This window comes from Uloborus diversus, chromosome 10 (genome assembly GCF_026930045.1).
Source record: "Uloborus diversus isolate 005 chromosome 10, Udiv.v.3.1, whole genome shotgun sequence".
Classification (NCBI taxonomy): Eukaryota; Metazoa; Arthropoda; class Arachnida; order Araneae; family Uloboridae; genus Uloborus; species Uloborus diversus.
In genome coordinates, this window is record NC_072740.1 from 78972794 (window position 1) to 78989462 (window position 16669).

The following is a 16669-nucleotide window of genomic DNA, read 5'->3' on the forward strand; positions in this document are numbered from 1 at the left end:
TAATACAGTGTTCAACCTCTTTAATATTTACCCATCTTTAACAATAAACATTTTCCTGAATTGTAGAATTCTCAAGCACCTTCATTGCTAAATACACTCTGTCGCAAAAAAAAATATGCACCTAGAGGAATTAGAGCCACAATCATGAAACTTGGCACAAATGCAGTTTGGTAGCCGATATGCAAATGATTAAAATTTCAGCGCCAATGAAACAAGGCTAAGCGTGCTATGAGCATGTGAGTTGCACAGGTGGGAGAGTTTAAAAGCATGAGTACTTGTGCCGTAGGGCTATTCAATCGAATCTGTTGACTTCGGTGGACTGTACTGTGACTTAAGATGCCTCTAAGACGTAACCGGCGGCAGTACGAAGAGCTGACAGAGTTTGATAGGGGCCGTATAATAGGCCTCGGAGAAGCAGGTTGGTCAAACAGGAGTATCGGCCGCCACCTCTGTCGGAGTGGTATGGTAGTTGCTCAGTGTTGGCAACAGTGGATCACGGAAGGGAGAGCCTACCGTCGCGGAGGGTCAGGGCGTCCCAGGAACACAAATGAACGCTAGGATCGCGCAATTGGAAGAGCGGCCACGTCGGCACCGACAACGTCGCTAGCATCGATTAAATGCCACTTACCTTCTTTCAGGCATCCGGTGGTATCAAGGGAAACCATTAGAAGATGACTGGTCGAAGTTAGCTTAAGGAGCCGACGTCCATTAAGACGCTTGCCACTGACCCCATACCACAGGCAGTGTCGACCGGATTTTTGCCGACCTCGGGCAGCATGGAGTGTAACAGACTGGAGGTGCGTGATCTTCAGAGATGGAATCCCGATTCAGTCTCAGTGCTGATGATCACCGTACACGTGTGTGGAGGCGCACCAGCCAGCGCTCCGATCCGGCATTTGTTGTCGAGCGGCATACAGCTATTTGACAAGGTGTGACAGTGTGGGGAGCGATTTCTTGGTACACACGATCACCTCTGGTTGTTCTCCAAGGCACTTTGACAGCTCGCAGATATGTGGACAGCATTTTAATGCCGATTGTTCTGCCCATACTATCAAGTCGCCCTGGTGCCATTTATCAGCAGGATAATGCTCATCCACATACTGCCCGATTCGCTCAAGATTGTCTTCAGGGATATTACGTACTCCCATGGCCTGCCAGTTCACCAGACCTTTCGCCAACAGAGCATGTCTGAGACTTGCTGGAAGGCAACTGCAGCCATCCCGGGATACAGGGGAATTAACGACACAGTTGCAAAGATTATGGCATGATCTTCCGCAGGGGGTCATAAGTGACCTAATTGATTCGATGCCACGCCGTGCTTTGGCTTGTATACCTGCCAGAGGTGGCTTTACTATTAACCCTTACAGGCGCAGGTCATTAAAATTTTAGAAATATAATTAAAAAACACAATGGATGGGATAAATTGGTTATCTGGACATAGATTTTACAGTCAAAATTTTTTAAATTCACCCCCTCCAGCTGGGGGTGGTGTCTCCGTTTGTGACCACCGCCCTCCTAGAGCAGAAATTGTTTTCTGAAGTGGTTATGTTTACCTCGTATGACAATTGGAGTAATTTCAAATATTTTAAGCTCTTAAGCATTTTTACTAATTATTTCAATAATTTATGCCATTAAGAATATTTAGAACACAAAGTTCAATATTTTTACTATAAAAATTCCAAGATAAAGATGAAGTAAAATTCAAGAAAGTTCATATAGATTATATAAAATTATCTAAATAAGCAACTTAAAATGTTAAAAATATTTTTGGCACATTGTTCTTGCTTTATGTACATTCCTTTTGTGCTATAAAATATTAAATGAAAAAATACGACTGTATAATACCATTTACAGAAAAAATAATATCAAAGCTGATAATAAAAAAAGTATACAGCTGTCTGGTAGGAAAAGCAGATCTCAAATGTGTGCAGTCATGGACCTTCAAATTCACCTGTTCTGGGTCAAGAACCCAAAATAAATAAACAAAAACCCATTGTAAACTATTCTTTTGGTCTCCCTTTTCTGAAATGTATCAAATTACATCTTTCACCCACAACAGTGAGATCAATGCTCTAGACGGGCGGTGTCCACATTTGGGGACACCTGGAAAGAAACTTTGTTTATGCATTCAAAAATGAACTCGAATCTTTTGCAAAATTATGATTGATTAGCTCAGGATTCCTGAGGGAAAATGGTTGACTAATTTAGTTTAAGGTGTAAATTTTAAAATCTTGAAAAAAATATTGTATTTGAGCTTGAAAATCGAGGTATTTTAAACAAGAAATTAAGCCAACAAAAAGAGTCATATTTAATAGTGCTGCCATCTCTGTGCATTAAAGAGAAATAAAAGCAACTAATGCAGCGATTTTTGGAGTTTTAAAGAAAAAACTTATTTTAAAGAAATTTTTAAAATTGGTGTCCCTTTTTGTGACCACCGCGCCGGAAAGGGTTAACTGATTTGTAACCTTTTGCATGCTGTAACTGCTTAATAAAATTATCTTTTATTCTGAATTTGTAATCATCTTCTAATCTCCTTATACACTACATGCCTGCCAAGTTTCGTGAGTGTAGCTCAATTTCTTCTGGGTGCATATATTTTTTTGCGACAGAGTGTATTTGAAAAAAATAACGATGAAGGAATGGCTGAAACGTCCAGCAATGCTGAGCATTCAGGGGAAACTTATTTAAAGAGAGTATTAGACAATGATGTAGCCAAAAGAAGAAAAAAAATAGAGGGTCACGGGAAATGGTTACTTTGCTCACTATTAGGTTTTTTTATGGTCAAAAAGGGAAAGTATTTTGGGTTTCGGAAAAGGATATACAGTTGACTCCCGCTACAACGCGATTCGACTTACTTGAAATGGCTATAACGCGAAATTTTCAAGAATAACGAATTTTAGAGCTGACGCGAATTTTTCGCCCACAGCACGAATTTTTTAGAAGGAAGTATCAGCTTCGTTATTAGCTACTAAATATAGATTTCGTGGCGTTTAGATGGATTTTCGATTATAATGGCACCTTAGTGTCACTTTCATCTAAAGTTTTAGTTTGAGGGGTGTTTATAAGTGTCTTAAAGTATTTGATATGCTTTAAAAAATTTGTATGCATATGTTTTTCCACAACGCGAAATTTCGACTTACGCGAGGAATCTTGGAATGCATCCCTCGCGTAAGTCGGGACTCGACTGTATCCTCAAATCCTTCCCTTTGGATACTCCTTTGGTGTTTGCTGGATGAATTTGTCGTTTCATATATCAGAAGAATGTTTCTATGCGAAACAACAGTTGTTTGGTATCAAATGTATATTTTCATTAAATTCCTGAAAAAAAAAAAGATTTCATTTAAAAAAAAAACGTAATGTAAAAAAAAAAGGTCTACTTATCGAACTAAAATGGTTTATTCAACATGCTTAGTTACTTTCCTTTGATAATATAAGTTTTAAGGAAAAAAGTTTGAACCCCCTCCCTTTTTGAAATCCTGGACACGGGCCTGAATAAGACGTATTCTAATATGTAAGATTGAATGAGATTGGAGAAAAATGCGGAACAGCAAAAGACTCATTGCAAAGATTATTTAAGTTTTTATGAATGTAAAAGGATTCCAGAAAATCTAATTCACCTACTGTTGTAGGTCTGCAATTGATCTTGGCTTCCGAAAAGAGAAAATTGTGCCCTGTGTCCCAACAATGTTTAGCAACTTTCAACCCGGAATAAAACCTCCAACATATGTAGTTTTTCTTTTACAAATTTTGTGGTTTTACCGTTTCATCCACACATTTCTTTTCGTATTTCTAGAATTCTCAGTAAATTTGACTTTCGCGTAATTTACAGACCCATAAATAAACTTTCTTTTTCCAAACTGAAGGACCCAATCCAACCACTTGATCAGTGGGGCATATACCACATTCCCTGTCAATGTAATATCGGTTACGTGGGACAGACAAGGCGTTCACTTAAATTTCGTTTGAAAGAACATGAAAACCACGTTAAAAACAGGAACGTAACAAATCTTCAACTACTAAACATTGTTGGGACACAGGGCACAATTTTCTCTTTTCGGAAGCCAAGATCATTTGCAGACCTACAACAGTAGGTGAATTAGATTTTCTGGAATCCTTTTACATTCATAAAAACTTAAATAATCTTTGCAATGAATCTTTTGCTGTTCCGCATTTTTCTACAATCTTATTCAATCTTACATGTTAGAATACGTCATATTTTGCCTCAGCACTCGCTGATAGCTGATTGGTCAATGTTTTTCTGGTTACGCATTTAAACTCTCCCTTGACCTTGATTCATCCATTTGTTCATTTCGCACTGAGGAAGGAGGCTATTGCCTCCGAAACATGTCTGCATTTTTAAAAACTTTTTATCCTTTTTGTGCTTTTAAACGTTGTTCTATTTTTATCTAATTTACCTTGCACAAAGCTATCGCTTTTCAATTTAACTGGAATGTTTGAAAAAGTACCATTTTTTTTGGAACAGGGCATGCATGATGACTGTGTATATATTTTTTAAATAATACCTCTTATAACGACCACTCGTTATAAAGACCTTTTTTTCTGGAACGGAGATGGTCGTTATATTGGAGATGGTCGTTATATCGAGCGATGACTGTATATATATATACATTTGAGCAAGAAAAATGTGGATACATGCACACACAAAGAATCCGTAATATCAATCTAACCATAAAAAATATCACATTTGTTCACAATTTGAAGTCTAATCTTTTAGTTTGGCTTGAAACACTTGAACTTTACGAACACATAAAGCAATCAATCTGTCAAAGTTAAAATGCATCAAAATATAGTTATGTATGAACTTTTAGAAAAATCAAGGTTACCACTAATCTCCTTCAAAGATGGCTTATGTTTCACACTAAAAAGAAGAGAGAAAAAACATGTGAAAATGAACAGTGAGGCTTTTTTTCTTTTTCATTGCTTTAAATTATAATGAATCTACTTACTTAACGGTCTACGAGGCCAAGACCTGAACTTTAATAATTCATCAGCATTGCTTCGAATTTTGTCAATTTGAGTAATAACAGGCTTAACAAATGTCATTAACCATTCATCAATAGTATGTTTATCATACACCTCAGGCATAGTATTTTGAAAGAAAGTGTGCAGCAAAGTAGCATTTGTTGATAAAGCTTCCAGATTCTGAGTCCCTAATTCCACATGGGCTGGACTAGAAAACAGCATCTGTATATTGTATTCATTCATCCAACCAATAATATGGCTATTAGACAAAAACTTTTGCAACATAAAATTTAAATGAGTAAGTCTCTGGGCACCTTTAAATACATTGCTTCCAGGGTAGTTGCAGAAAACTTCTTCAGAAGTATAGTTAGTATTGCGCGAAAGCCTGGAATCACACAAAAGTATATCTCTTGCTTTTTGAAATAAATCATTATCAACTACCTGCCTTTCAAGAAATAATAAATTAATGGCAAGGGAAGGAATTGCTACTGGTAAAAGTTCACATAGCACAGCAAAATGATCATAACGCTGCCATCCAGTTAAAATAAAACCCTTAAAATTAATCTCGCTTCTATATTTAGATAAAACACTTATCCAAGAGATATGATTTTCAAGATGATAGGAAATATTTGTCATATACTGATTAGCTCCAGTTGCTCCTTTGAATGCACTTGCAACCCATATGCCTGAAAAATATTTCCCATATTTTATCCATGCATCAGGTGAAATCTTCATTTCTACATAAGGACCATATTGCCATGCCATGATTTCTACATATTTCCAAATTTCTGATTTTCTTATCGTCTCATCGGGAACCATACGAAACATGTCATCCCACATTATTGGCTGTATTTGATACTTCTCTTTAATATATTTGGCGATACTTTTGACATGATTAATGAAAAGGTCTTCTTTGTCCATAAAATGTTTTCTCATAAATTTTTGACACAAATTGCATTCTCCAATATAATAAACTTCATCAGAACCTATATGTAACCATTTTATTTGAGGATGTAGGGCAACAACTTGATCAATGATTTGGCGAAGAAGTAATTGTGTACCATTATTCGAAGGACAAATGACTTGTGGATAAGCAGGAACTTCTCTTAGTTCTAAATAAGTTTGTAGTTTCAAGATGAACTCCATATGGCCAAAAGTTTGTATTAATGGCATCACTTCCAAGTTATTCATTTTTGCCAGATACAATATTTCTGTGAGTTCATTTTTAGTATAAGCATTACGAGCAGATAGTTGTTCTAGAGGGCCATGAAACGGAAACATATCTTCATATTCAATAAGAAGCCCATTTGCACCTAAATTGCGCAAAAGAGGAAACAACTTTTTATAATAACTAACAATAGGTGGTGCTCCTTTAAGATCCAAGTGAACAAATTTTCTCTCAATGTTAACAAGTTCTTCTGGCTTTGGAGTTCTAATTCCTTTGCTAACCCTTTCATTTACAGATCTAACTGGATGATCAATTTCAAGTTCATCTTTTTCAAATTCATCAACAGAAAGAGACTGTTTAGGAAAAATAGACTTGGATGCAGAATTTTTACGAATATTTGCATGAACTTGAGCTTCTTTCTGCCTTTGTCTTTCTAAATGGAATATTGACTGGGTCACAGGCATAAGGTCATTGATGTTTACCAATGGAACACTTTTTGACACAAGTTTCTGATATGAACTTAATCGTTCCAGTTGAGAATATTTTGAATGAGATTCAGAATCTTGTTCTTCTCCAGATAAAGTTTTATACAAAACAAAAAATATTACACCACTGCATGCAACAAGGATAAGATAAAATCGGAATTTTGAATGCATTTTTAAGTCTTGGCACAAACTTGTGATGAATGATGATCCTTCTTTAAAGATTATTCCTGGGAAGAAAAAAAAAGAAGTTCTGTAAGTTTTAACGATAAAAATAAATTTTTAGAAAAACTTTTCAAATATTATTCACTTGGCCTGTGTGCTATGCCCTGCTTTTTTTTTTTTTTTTTAATTTAAATGTGAGGTATGTCTTCACAGCACAGAAAACCTACCAGCCCTTAATGAAAAATGAGGAAAGTTTTTCTATCTGACCTATTCATGTATGTCATCATATTATCAAGAATACAAATGTGACAACCAGCAACAGGCTCTGGGCCCAGCTAGGCAGGTCCTAGTCCAACTTATTTGTCCCCAAGAAGATCAATGGACCTCTCTTAAAGCTATCTACCCCCTTACTCATTATTGCTTCTTCCAGCAAGCTGTTCTAAGTGCCCACAACCCAACTAAAGTAATAATTTTTCCTAATTTCCAGACTAACCTAACACTTGAATAGCTTAATAACAATGACCCTTCTTTCTGCTTTCTACCTAAAAATTAATCAACATCTTTCATTTTGATAAATTTAAACAACTGAATCATGCCCCTCTGACTCCCTTTGTTCCAGGCTAAGACTTTTTAGCCTGGCATCATAATCTAAATCTGACCCTTCACTAGCCTGGTAGCCTTTTTTTTGGAACCTTCCTAATAAAGAATGAAAAAAAAAACTTATAATTTATGCTGGGGATGAACCACCCTCAGATTTATCATTTTTTGATATAGTCGTAAAATCTGCAATAAAAAATCACTATTGAAAAAAAAATGGTGTATTTTATTTTCAAGAGTAGAAAAAAAAGTCATTAAAGTAAAATTTAGCCACCTCTAAAGATTTGACGCCCTCAGGCTGCTGTCTATTCTACTATTTGGAAATTTAATCCTGCCTCCCCCCAACATTAAACATATGGCATTCTTCCTTCAAAAAACCTAATTTTTGTTATTATTTCAGGAAAGAAAATGTTTAGAAGTATTCAAGAAGCTGTACATTTGTGATGAGCTTATCTTTAGAGATGCACCAAATATTCGATTGGTATTTGGTATGAGCATATTCAGCAGACAAACCATTCACATTCAAAGTAATTTTCATGTAAGAGAAAACACTCACATGTTCACATCAGTTAACGATAATACTAAGATAGCAGAAAATCATTTGAATAATTTGTAATTTGAAATGATATTTCGAGCAACTCGGGTTTGTATGAATGAGGGATTATTTATAGCAACATATCACAGTCAAATCATACCTGATGAGCCTTCCAACTTGAATATACTTTTATCTGGAAGTTTTCATTTGGTCTTAAACTCTTGAGAAGGCTGTGGGAACTTCACATAACTTCTACCATAAATTCAAAGGTTTTAGCCGGTCCATTTGGACTTAGAGGCATTGAGAGACTGAGAAATGATTATCAGTTATAGTGCTTCCCCCAGACCATAAAATGGGAAGGGTGCTTTCAAATAAAAGGGCACTTTAACTAAAAGGACACTTTCAATAGAAATTTTGTAATAGAAAATGTGCTTTTTTTAACTTTTTGGTGCACTATATGTATACAAAACCCAAGCACTTTTTGATAGTTACTATTATTTGTAAATAATGAAAAGTCTTTTTTACATTTAGTTTTAAAAGTTATGCTAAAAATATTCAGATTAGATTTGCACCGAATACCATATTTTGCCGAATACTAAATATTTGGTTATAATTCGCACTGAATATCTGGACGAATACTGAATATTTGTTTTAAAAAATTTTATGTAATTTTTAAATTTCATGCCAATTTAAAATAGAAAATAAATCTTATTTTAAATGTAAATGTATTTAAATTTAACACCATAAATTTTTCTACATTAATTATAATTATTAATTTAAAATAACTCTTTCCAAATGCAAAAACAAATTAAAATAGTTACAGTTAATTTGGTTTATGTTTATCTGCAATTCTGCATAGATGGACAATTAATTGCTTTACTGATATGATTTGGTAACTGATAATCATGGGAACATGTTAAGTCATAAATAAAGAATCTTGCATTTACCTTACATGTAAATACAAACTTAAGTTACTTAAAATGTCATTGCATATTACAATTTATTCAAGTGATTTTCTTCTATGTTAATGTCTTAATTAATTGATGAATAATTAAATCATGTCATTAAAATTGAAGAATGAAGTTCAAACATTACCATGTATTTTTGTGAGATTTCTTTAGGTGCAAAGGATTATCAAAAGTTGATCAGAATGATTAATTTTAGCTAGGTTGTGTTAAAACAATATTTAATATTTCATATGGTGTAAAACCTTAGAAATTAAAGTGTTGCAAATTTAATGTAGAAACTAGCAGTTGATGTTAAGTAGTAATAAATTGACTCTGTATTTTCAATACTGCTGAACTTTATGAATTATTTTTCTGGTTAATGTGTCATATTTAAATGAGTTTGTAATAGTAAGGCAGATGTAATGTTTCATAAGATTCAAGGAAAATTGAAAAGCAACAAAAATTAAATTTAATATCCAAATGTTTTCTCTTTGATTAAAAGTACTTTGAATGTGTTAAAAGTAATAAGTAATAATTTAATTTAATATTGTACTGTGGAGCTATATTGCATCTTTTGTTCAATGTACTAAAAGTATGTATGTAAACCAATTATCGTACATGGTATGATCCAAAAGTAATGAGCCTCACTTTATACTGACGCATGTCCACCTTGCAGCTCACTCCGCTTGACAGTGACGGTGGTGGGGGTTGTTGTCTTTTTACAGCACAACACAGGTCAATTGCCTCCCAGTTTCTGAGTGGCAGCATCGGCCTTAACAGTAACCCCTATATGGTGATATGAAAAATTCGTCAGAGCAATGCAAAGAGATTAAATTATGCTTCTCTCTGGTTTCCTTCCCAAATGTTCGCAATGCTTCAACAGGAGCTCGGGACCGAGTGTCTGTCCTATTCAAAAGTAGAAAAATTGCATGAGGCTTTTCGTAAGGCCAGGAAATGGTGGCTGACGAACCCCATTCTGGACGACCGGTCTCGGCCCATACTGACATAAATTTGCAATGAGTGTGTGAATTTTTGAACACGGACTGGTGTTTGAATCTCTACCAAGTAGCGAAAGCCTTGGATTTATAGGAAACAACAGTGCAACGCATTGCAACAGAGAAGCTGCACATGCGGAAGGTTCGTGCGTAACTTGTGCCGAGAGTTTTGACTGAAGAAGGTCCGAATCAAAGCTCACGTGTTGCCCTAGCCGTCCTACATTCCGGGCTTGTGGCCTCCTGACTTCTTCTTGTTCCCACTATTAAAAATCAGCGCTGAAAGGGAAACCACTTTCGACTTCATCGAGGACATCCAAGCACACGTCAAAGCAGCCCTTGCAGATATCCCGAAACAGGACTTAAGGGAAGCTTTTAAGTCCTGGAAAAGCCGCCTACAGAAATACATTGTTGCAGGAGGTGCCTATTTTTAAGACTATTAGGCAGTTGTACCGATCAGCTCAATAAATCTGTTTTTTTTTTTTTAAACGAAGGCTCATTACTTTTGGATCGCATCATGTATGTTTAAATTTGGTTACTATTTGATAGCCGAATATTGAAGTATTTGGCCAAACCGAATATTCGGTTTGCCGGTCAAATATGCAGTAATCTGAATACCAACGGAATATTCGGTGCATCTAGAGACGTAAAATTTCCGGAAATTTTGAAGTGGTGGAAAAAAACCGGTTTTTTTCAGGAAAAATGGAAAAATTGATTTTTTTTTATGAATAAAAATAGGGTTTCTTAATATCTCTATGTTTCTTGGAACTTATGAAGGGTTAAGCATTAAAAAATGTATGCAATCCACACACCTTCCTTTTCTGGTAGACAGAAATACACATAAAAGTAAGTTTAACTAGGAAAAAAAACCTTTTTGTTTTATAATTGAGAGCTTTCTTGGTCAAACACCAGAAATAAGTCAAGTCGTCATTCAACCAATAATATTGAGTAATGTGAGTCTAATCATAACAATTACATTTTCTATTTCAAATCGCCTTTGAAACTTGAAACAATAATTGTTATTTTTGACTTTCAAACATGATTAATATTGTTGAAAAGAAAAATAAGTATTATTCCCCTTCCTTATAATGTAATTTTACTGTCTGAAAATGAAAGCTATTGAGTTTTGATTTTCTCCAATCCAGTCTAAGTCCAAATCAAAACTAAATTGGTTTTTCTTTTAATTTCCAACAGAAACCCCAAACCAAAACTGTATAATGATTTCTAAAGCTGAACCAGAACTGAAACTGGAGTTTCAGTTTATTCATGCGGTCGTGCTAAGCACAGTAGTAAAAGAAGTCATATCTACACTTTTCAACAAAACTGAGTTATTGTAATCAAGTTTTTCTCTATTTCATATTTTACTTAATAAATAAAATGTTTTTGGGTCATTGCATCTATTTTATACAATTAAAAACAAAACGTATGTACCTATGAATCTAAGTCCAAGCTTCTTCTCCAGAATGACGTGAACTGACCACCGAACCAGGTATCAATGGATTCGTAATCTTCCCGTCTTTATGTTTGGCTATGACATACTCCTCCGATAATAATTAACGGAGATATCAATTTAAAACACTTAAGATTTCGACATAAAATCCCTATTTTTTGAAGGCTTTCCTCCATTCAAATTATTATTCAGTGCTTCATCTCAACTTTCCGCTACAATGCTTTTTTTTTAAATTTATAGCGTGAAGAAAATCATTGAGACGAAAGATCTGTTGCCATTTTTTTCTCTAATATGAACAAGTAAAACAGTTCTTTAATATGAACAGTGAACAGGCGAAGCAGCAAGTTTTTTAATAAAATCTGAAGAAAAAAAAACATCGGAATCAACTATATGGAAGAGCCAAACTTTAAAACACATTCTCCCTGCTTGAGTTCAAATGCAGATTCCACTTTTGTACTTAGCACGGCAGTATACAGGGTGCTGCAAGTTTTTTTTAAAGAACTCGAACAAAGATTGTCATCAAATTTAAGTAAAGTAATTTCATTTTAATGAGTGTCTTATTTATTTTTGTTTCTCACTTTATTAGAAAATAATTTACAATATATATCCTAGTTTATGTATTGTTTTTCGATTTTCTTGCAATTTTAAGCAAAAGACCTACTATTTTAAAGTTGTTTAACCAAGCAGAATGACAGTTCGTTTGCTTGTTGTGCCTTGACAAACAGTATTTGATGTGGTATGCCACTTCAAGTGGCTTAGAAATTATAGTCGGTGTACGGAAAGTGTACAAAAACGAACAGTGAACATTTCAGGAAAACATCGGCAAAATCCGAAGTCAGACTTTGTCTGTGATGAAATCAGCACAAGCGACATTTTTTTTTCCCCAAAAAAAGTTCAGGCTTGCTAAAGAAAAAAAAATTTGTATGACTCCAAAGATGCCAGAAACGTTTGAAACTGGCCGCAAGTCTGCGCTGGAAGAGATACCTTTCACTTATTGACCGTTCAACCAACTCATAACCCCCAAAACGATAGGATTTGGTCTGTATACACTCCAAGCACCTTAGAAAATGTTAAACATAGCAAAAATCTGAAGTTAGGCTTGGTCTGTGAAGAAATCAGCACAAGCGACAAAAATCTGTTTTTTTTTATTTATTTTATTTTTTTGTGGATGAGGGCCGTAAAATGAATTAAAGAGTGTACCAGAAGGACATATTAGAAGCTGTTGTACATCTGTGGACCTAACAGCCCTTCAGCACAGCAATGTAGACTGGACATCTCAGTTTGACTCCACACCAGTTCATACGGTCAAAAAGACAAGAGTGGTGCAAGGCGCATTGTTTTTGACTTGATATCATCTTTAGAGTGGACACTCTACTCGCTAGACCTCAATCACATTTGTTACACTGTATGGTCTGTTTTAGAGTCAAAGGTCTACCATAAACTGCACATAAGTTTGGACTCTCTAAACCAATTGCTTTATAGGGAATAGGATTGATTAAAATTGTCAATCAGTTGTTCTTTTGTTTTACTTCAAAAGGCAAAAGGCAGCCAGTTTGAAACCAATTAATTTATTCATTGCTAAAGGTCTTCTCATATTATTATTTTTTATGTTTTTTTTAATGTTTTTTTTTTTTTTTTTTTTGTTTTGTTTTAAATAAATTTATATGAAAAATTGCTTGCCTTTTTTTTTTTTTTTTTTGCCGCACCTCATACATTTTGTTCGCACAGTCAGCAGAAACATAGTTCTGTGATTAAAGTTATGATTGTTTATTTTATGAAGAAGGAAAATAAGTTCTTCAATAAAGATATTGTTTTTTTTTTCTTTATGAAAAGTATAAAATGTTTTTTGATCTATATGCAAATTATATTATTATACAACAACTTGCATTATCAAAGTTAGACAGTATTTTAATATACATGGAGGGGGGGGAGAGAATTGCATCAGAATTTAAGTATGAGAAATTTCTAATCACTTTTCGCTGAAAATTTTAATTAAAACTTCCTGAAAAGTTGAAAAAAATTCATTTTTTCAATTTTTCCGAAGTGAAAATTAACTTCTTCGAAGAAAAACGGTTTTTTTTCCATTTTTTTCAGAAATTTTTCCGACTGTTTTCATCTCTAGGTGCATCTTTAATTCAGATTTATATTCAAATCAGATTCCAGTGGAAAAGTTAGATTTCAGCTCAGGCCTGTGTGAATCTTTACCTTTTGAAAAAAAAAGTTTGCTTTCATGACGAAGTTTTGTTTACACTTCAAAGGGGCAAGGAGGGTGCATCAAACATTAAATTACAAGGGGGAGGGAGCAGCAATCTCCTAAAAAAACCTGTGGGAAACACTAAGTTATCAAATGATGTATCAGAAAAAAGACTAATTACCCATTTGTGCAGAATTGCAGATGAACATGAACAAAATTGAACATTTTCTTTTCTAATTTTCCTTTTTTATTATTTATTTTAAATGGATAATTATACTTCATGTAGATAAATTTATAATGTTAAACAGAATGAAATTTTGGTTAGAATTTTAACCTAATATTCGGTATCTGGTAAAATATAATATTTGGAGCATCTCTAATATTTAGACTTAATAGGTAAACAAGCATTACTCAAGCCAAGTTCTGCTCAGAAATTTTATTTTATTTTTATTTTTTTTTTTTTAATTCTAATTTTTATGCAGAGGCATTTCTTTTTATTTGTATCAATATGGAAATGCAATAAAATCTTTTATCCAGTAATTGAGCATATAAATTGACAAAGCATTTCTTTGGCTTAAAATAAATAAACTATTCATGATATTCTGAACAAAGAAAAATTTTTTTTTTTTTTTTTTAGTGTAGGGGAATGTGGGGCAAAGCGAAATAGTTAAGATGACTGAGCTTTTTCAAGATGAACAAATTGGAAATTTGTTTTAAAAATTACAGTACATAAAGAAAGAACATTGTATTTTAAAATAAAACTTACATTGAAACATTATTTTTTATTTTTGGCAATAAAATTGTGCTTTCAAAAAAAAGTGGAATTTTTTCACTTTCTTTTTTTTATGGAACAAAGTGAAAAATGAAATATTGTTATTTGATTGGGAAAAATATTTTTGAACAAAATAATGAGCAAAATAAAAGGATAATTTAATAAATGAAAAGAAAATGAAACAATAAACTAATAAATTTATTAATTAATACAAAAGGAAAAATAAATGAGTGAATAAAATTCTGAATGAATAAGAAAATAAGTGAAAGAATGAAGTTATAAGTGAATTACTAGAAGAATGAAAGAAAATAAATCAGCTAATAAATGAATAAGTAAATGATTGAATGAGTAAACAAAATTAACTATATTTCACTTTGCCATGCATGCACTTGGCTAATTGTGAAAAATATTAAACATACAAATAAGCTAAATTTTCACTAAATAAATAATGCACCAAATATTAGAAGATCCTAATAAATATTTAAAATGATAATCATTTATCATTTGATAACTTTATTTATCAAGCTTTTTGATTTTATCATTTGATAACATTAAAATAATTTTGGATTTACTGCAAAATATTACAATTACAGTATCAATTTTTTAAAATTGCTTTGTATTATCATATGCTTTGATATTCAGAGGTAATTTTTTCTTGACTGGAATCCACTACATATGTTACTATAAATCATTACTAGGTAAGTGGCACTAAAAGCGGAGTAAATATTTCACCATTTCACTTTGTCCCGCTATTTCACTTTACCCCAAATACCCCTACAGTAAAAAATTATTCTAAGAATTTAATTGATTTTTCTTTCGTACTTAAAAACTAGTCATAGCAATTTCATTTTTTTTTTTCAGTAAATTTATGTTAAGAAATAAAACAAACATACAATGAACATATATTCTACTTTTTTTAAAAAATGCTGTTAACAATCAGATTTACATATAGGAAACTAAACTTTAAAAACAATTGACATGTGCTTGCTAAAATATGTTGCTTTCAAGGCAATTAAATTTCCAAAGCCCTATTTATTTTCTTAAAACATTTGATCATGTTCAATACTTGAAACAAAAAAAAAAAGTGACATCTTAATATTAGCTTATAATTAATCATATTTCATGCTTTTTGATTGGAGTTCAGATTGTCTTGCATAAAAAGGGATTAAGTTTTCAAACTATTGTAAATACACTCAGTATCATACACTCAGTATAAAAAGATTCAAGCGAAATTCGGAGCTCCTAACTTCTTTAGCAGATTACATTTTTGAGTATAAGTCGGATCACACCTGTCACAAGATCATATTTTTTATTTTTTTCCCACTTCTGATGAAATCCAAAGGTATATTCAAGTGTTGAATTAAAAACTAAATGGATTTGCAATTAACTGAATTTTCTTATTATCACATGCACTTGTTAAGCAATCCTATAAAAAGGATTTTGATAGGTAAAATGTTTAAATTAAATATACAATTAAAAACAATACAGTTTTCAAAACTAGTGAGCCCTGTAGAAATTTTTTTGTCATCTCTTACGATCTTGACAACAAAAAATTAATAATTCGTTGTTTTTTCTACTAACAAGTCGACCACATTGTCAGCTTACAAATTTGTCAAAAACGTGGGGACATACAAATAAGTATGTGTGGTAAAAGTAAATAGTGTAAGCGAAAAAGAAAAGAACCAGGTGAATAAAATTTACTTAAACTTGAGTTTTCATCAGAAAAATTCGAAAACTGCAATCCCAGCAATGAAAAAGAGGGAGGAATATTTAAAATTTTGATCGTTTTTAGCCAATGTTTAGAATCTCACATAAATGTCATATGTTATTGCAATAAATATTTTTAATGAAAATTAAAAACTGTTTGCCCCCCCCCCCTCAAGAAAAAAAACGAGCATCATATTAATTATGATAATAATAGCATCTGTTATCATAAATGATCATAAAAGATAAAGTGTTTCCCATTTTGTAAACAAACAAGAGCAAATTCATTTTGGTAGGAACAATGACAATTACCTACTTTAAAATGATAAATTATGAACATAAATGCATTTTAAACATCAGAAGACTTGAGCGGACAAGATGAACTCGATATAAACTTGGAAAAGCACGCATTTGTTGACGAGAGAAACATTCTGCACTTCGTTCAGTTTTGCACTTCACAAGAGAAAAGAAAAAGAAAGAGAAACCTATCAAAATATTTCGATTACGATAGAGGGGTAGTGGAAGGGAGAGAACACAGATGCGCTCGAACCGACGCAGCCATTAACGTTTAGGATTACGTTCGCATACCTCAACCGAACGACTGGTGACTAAGCGTAGCATTCCATGGTTGCGTTCGACGAAACTCACCGGTCGACCGGTAAAACTGGTTACTAACCAAA

The 16669-nt window shown here is 33.1% G+C and overlaps 1 protein-coding gene across 2 annotated transcripts; it reads right to left on the minus strand.

Moving 5' to 3' along the window:
* Positions 1-4512: 4512 nt before the first annotated feature.
* LOC129231812 (hexosaminidase D-like) lies at positions 4513-16441 on the minus strand. Of its 2 annotated transcripts, XM_054866191.1 has the most exons (3): positions 16306-16441; positions 4968-6863; positions 4513-4879 (listed from the first exon to the last, which is right to left on the minus strand). In XM_054866191.1, the coding sequence occupies exons 2-3, from the start codon at positions 6805-6807 to the stop codon at positions 4875-4877; spliced, it is 1845 nt and encodes a 614-aa protein (XP_054722166.1). In that variant the 5' UTR covers positions 6808-6863; positions 16306-16441; the 3' UTR covers positions 4513-4874. The 2 variants fall into 2 exon arrangements, with proteins under 2 accessions (XP_054722166.1, XP_054722164.1); XM_054866189.1 differs by lacking the exon at positions 4513-4879 and having other exon boundaries at positions 4960-6863.
* Between the last annotated feature and the right edge of the window lie 228 nt (positions 16442-16669).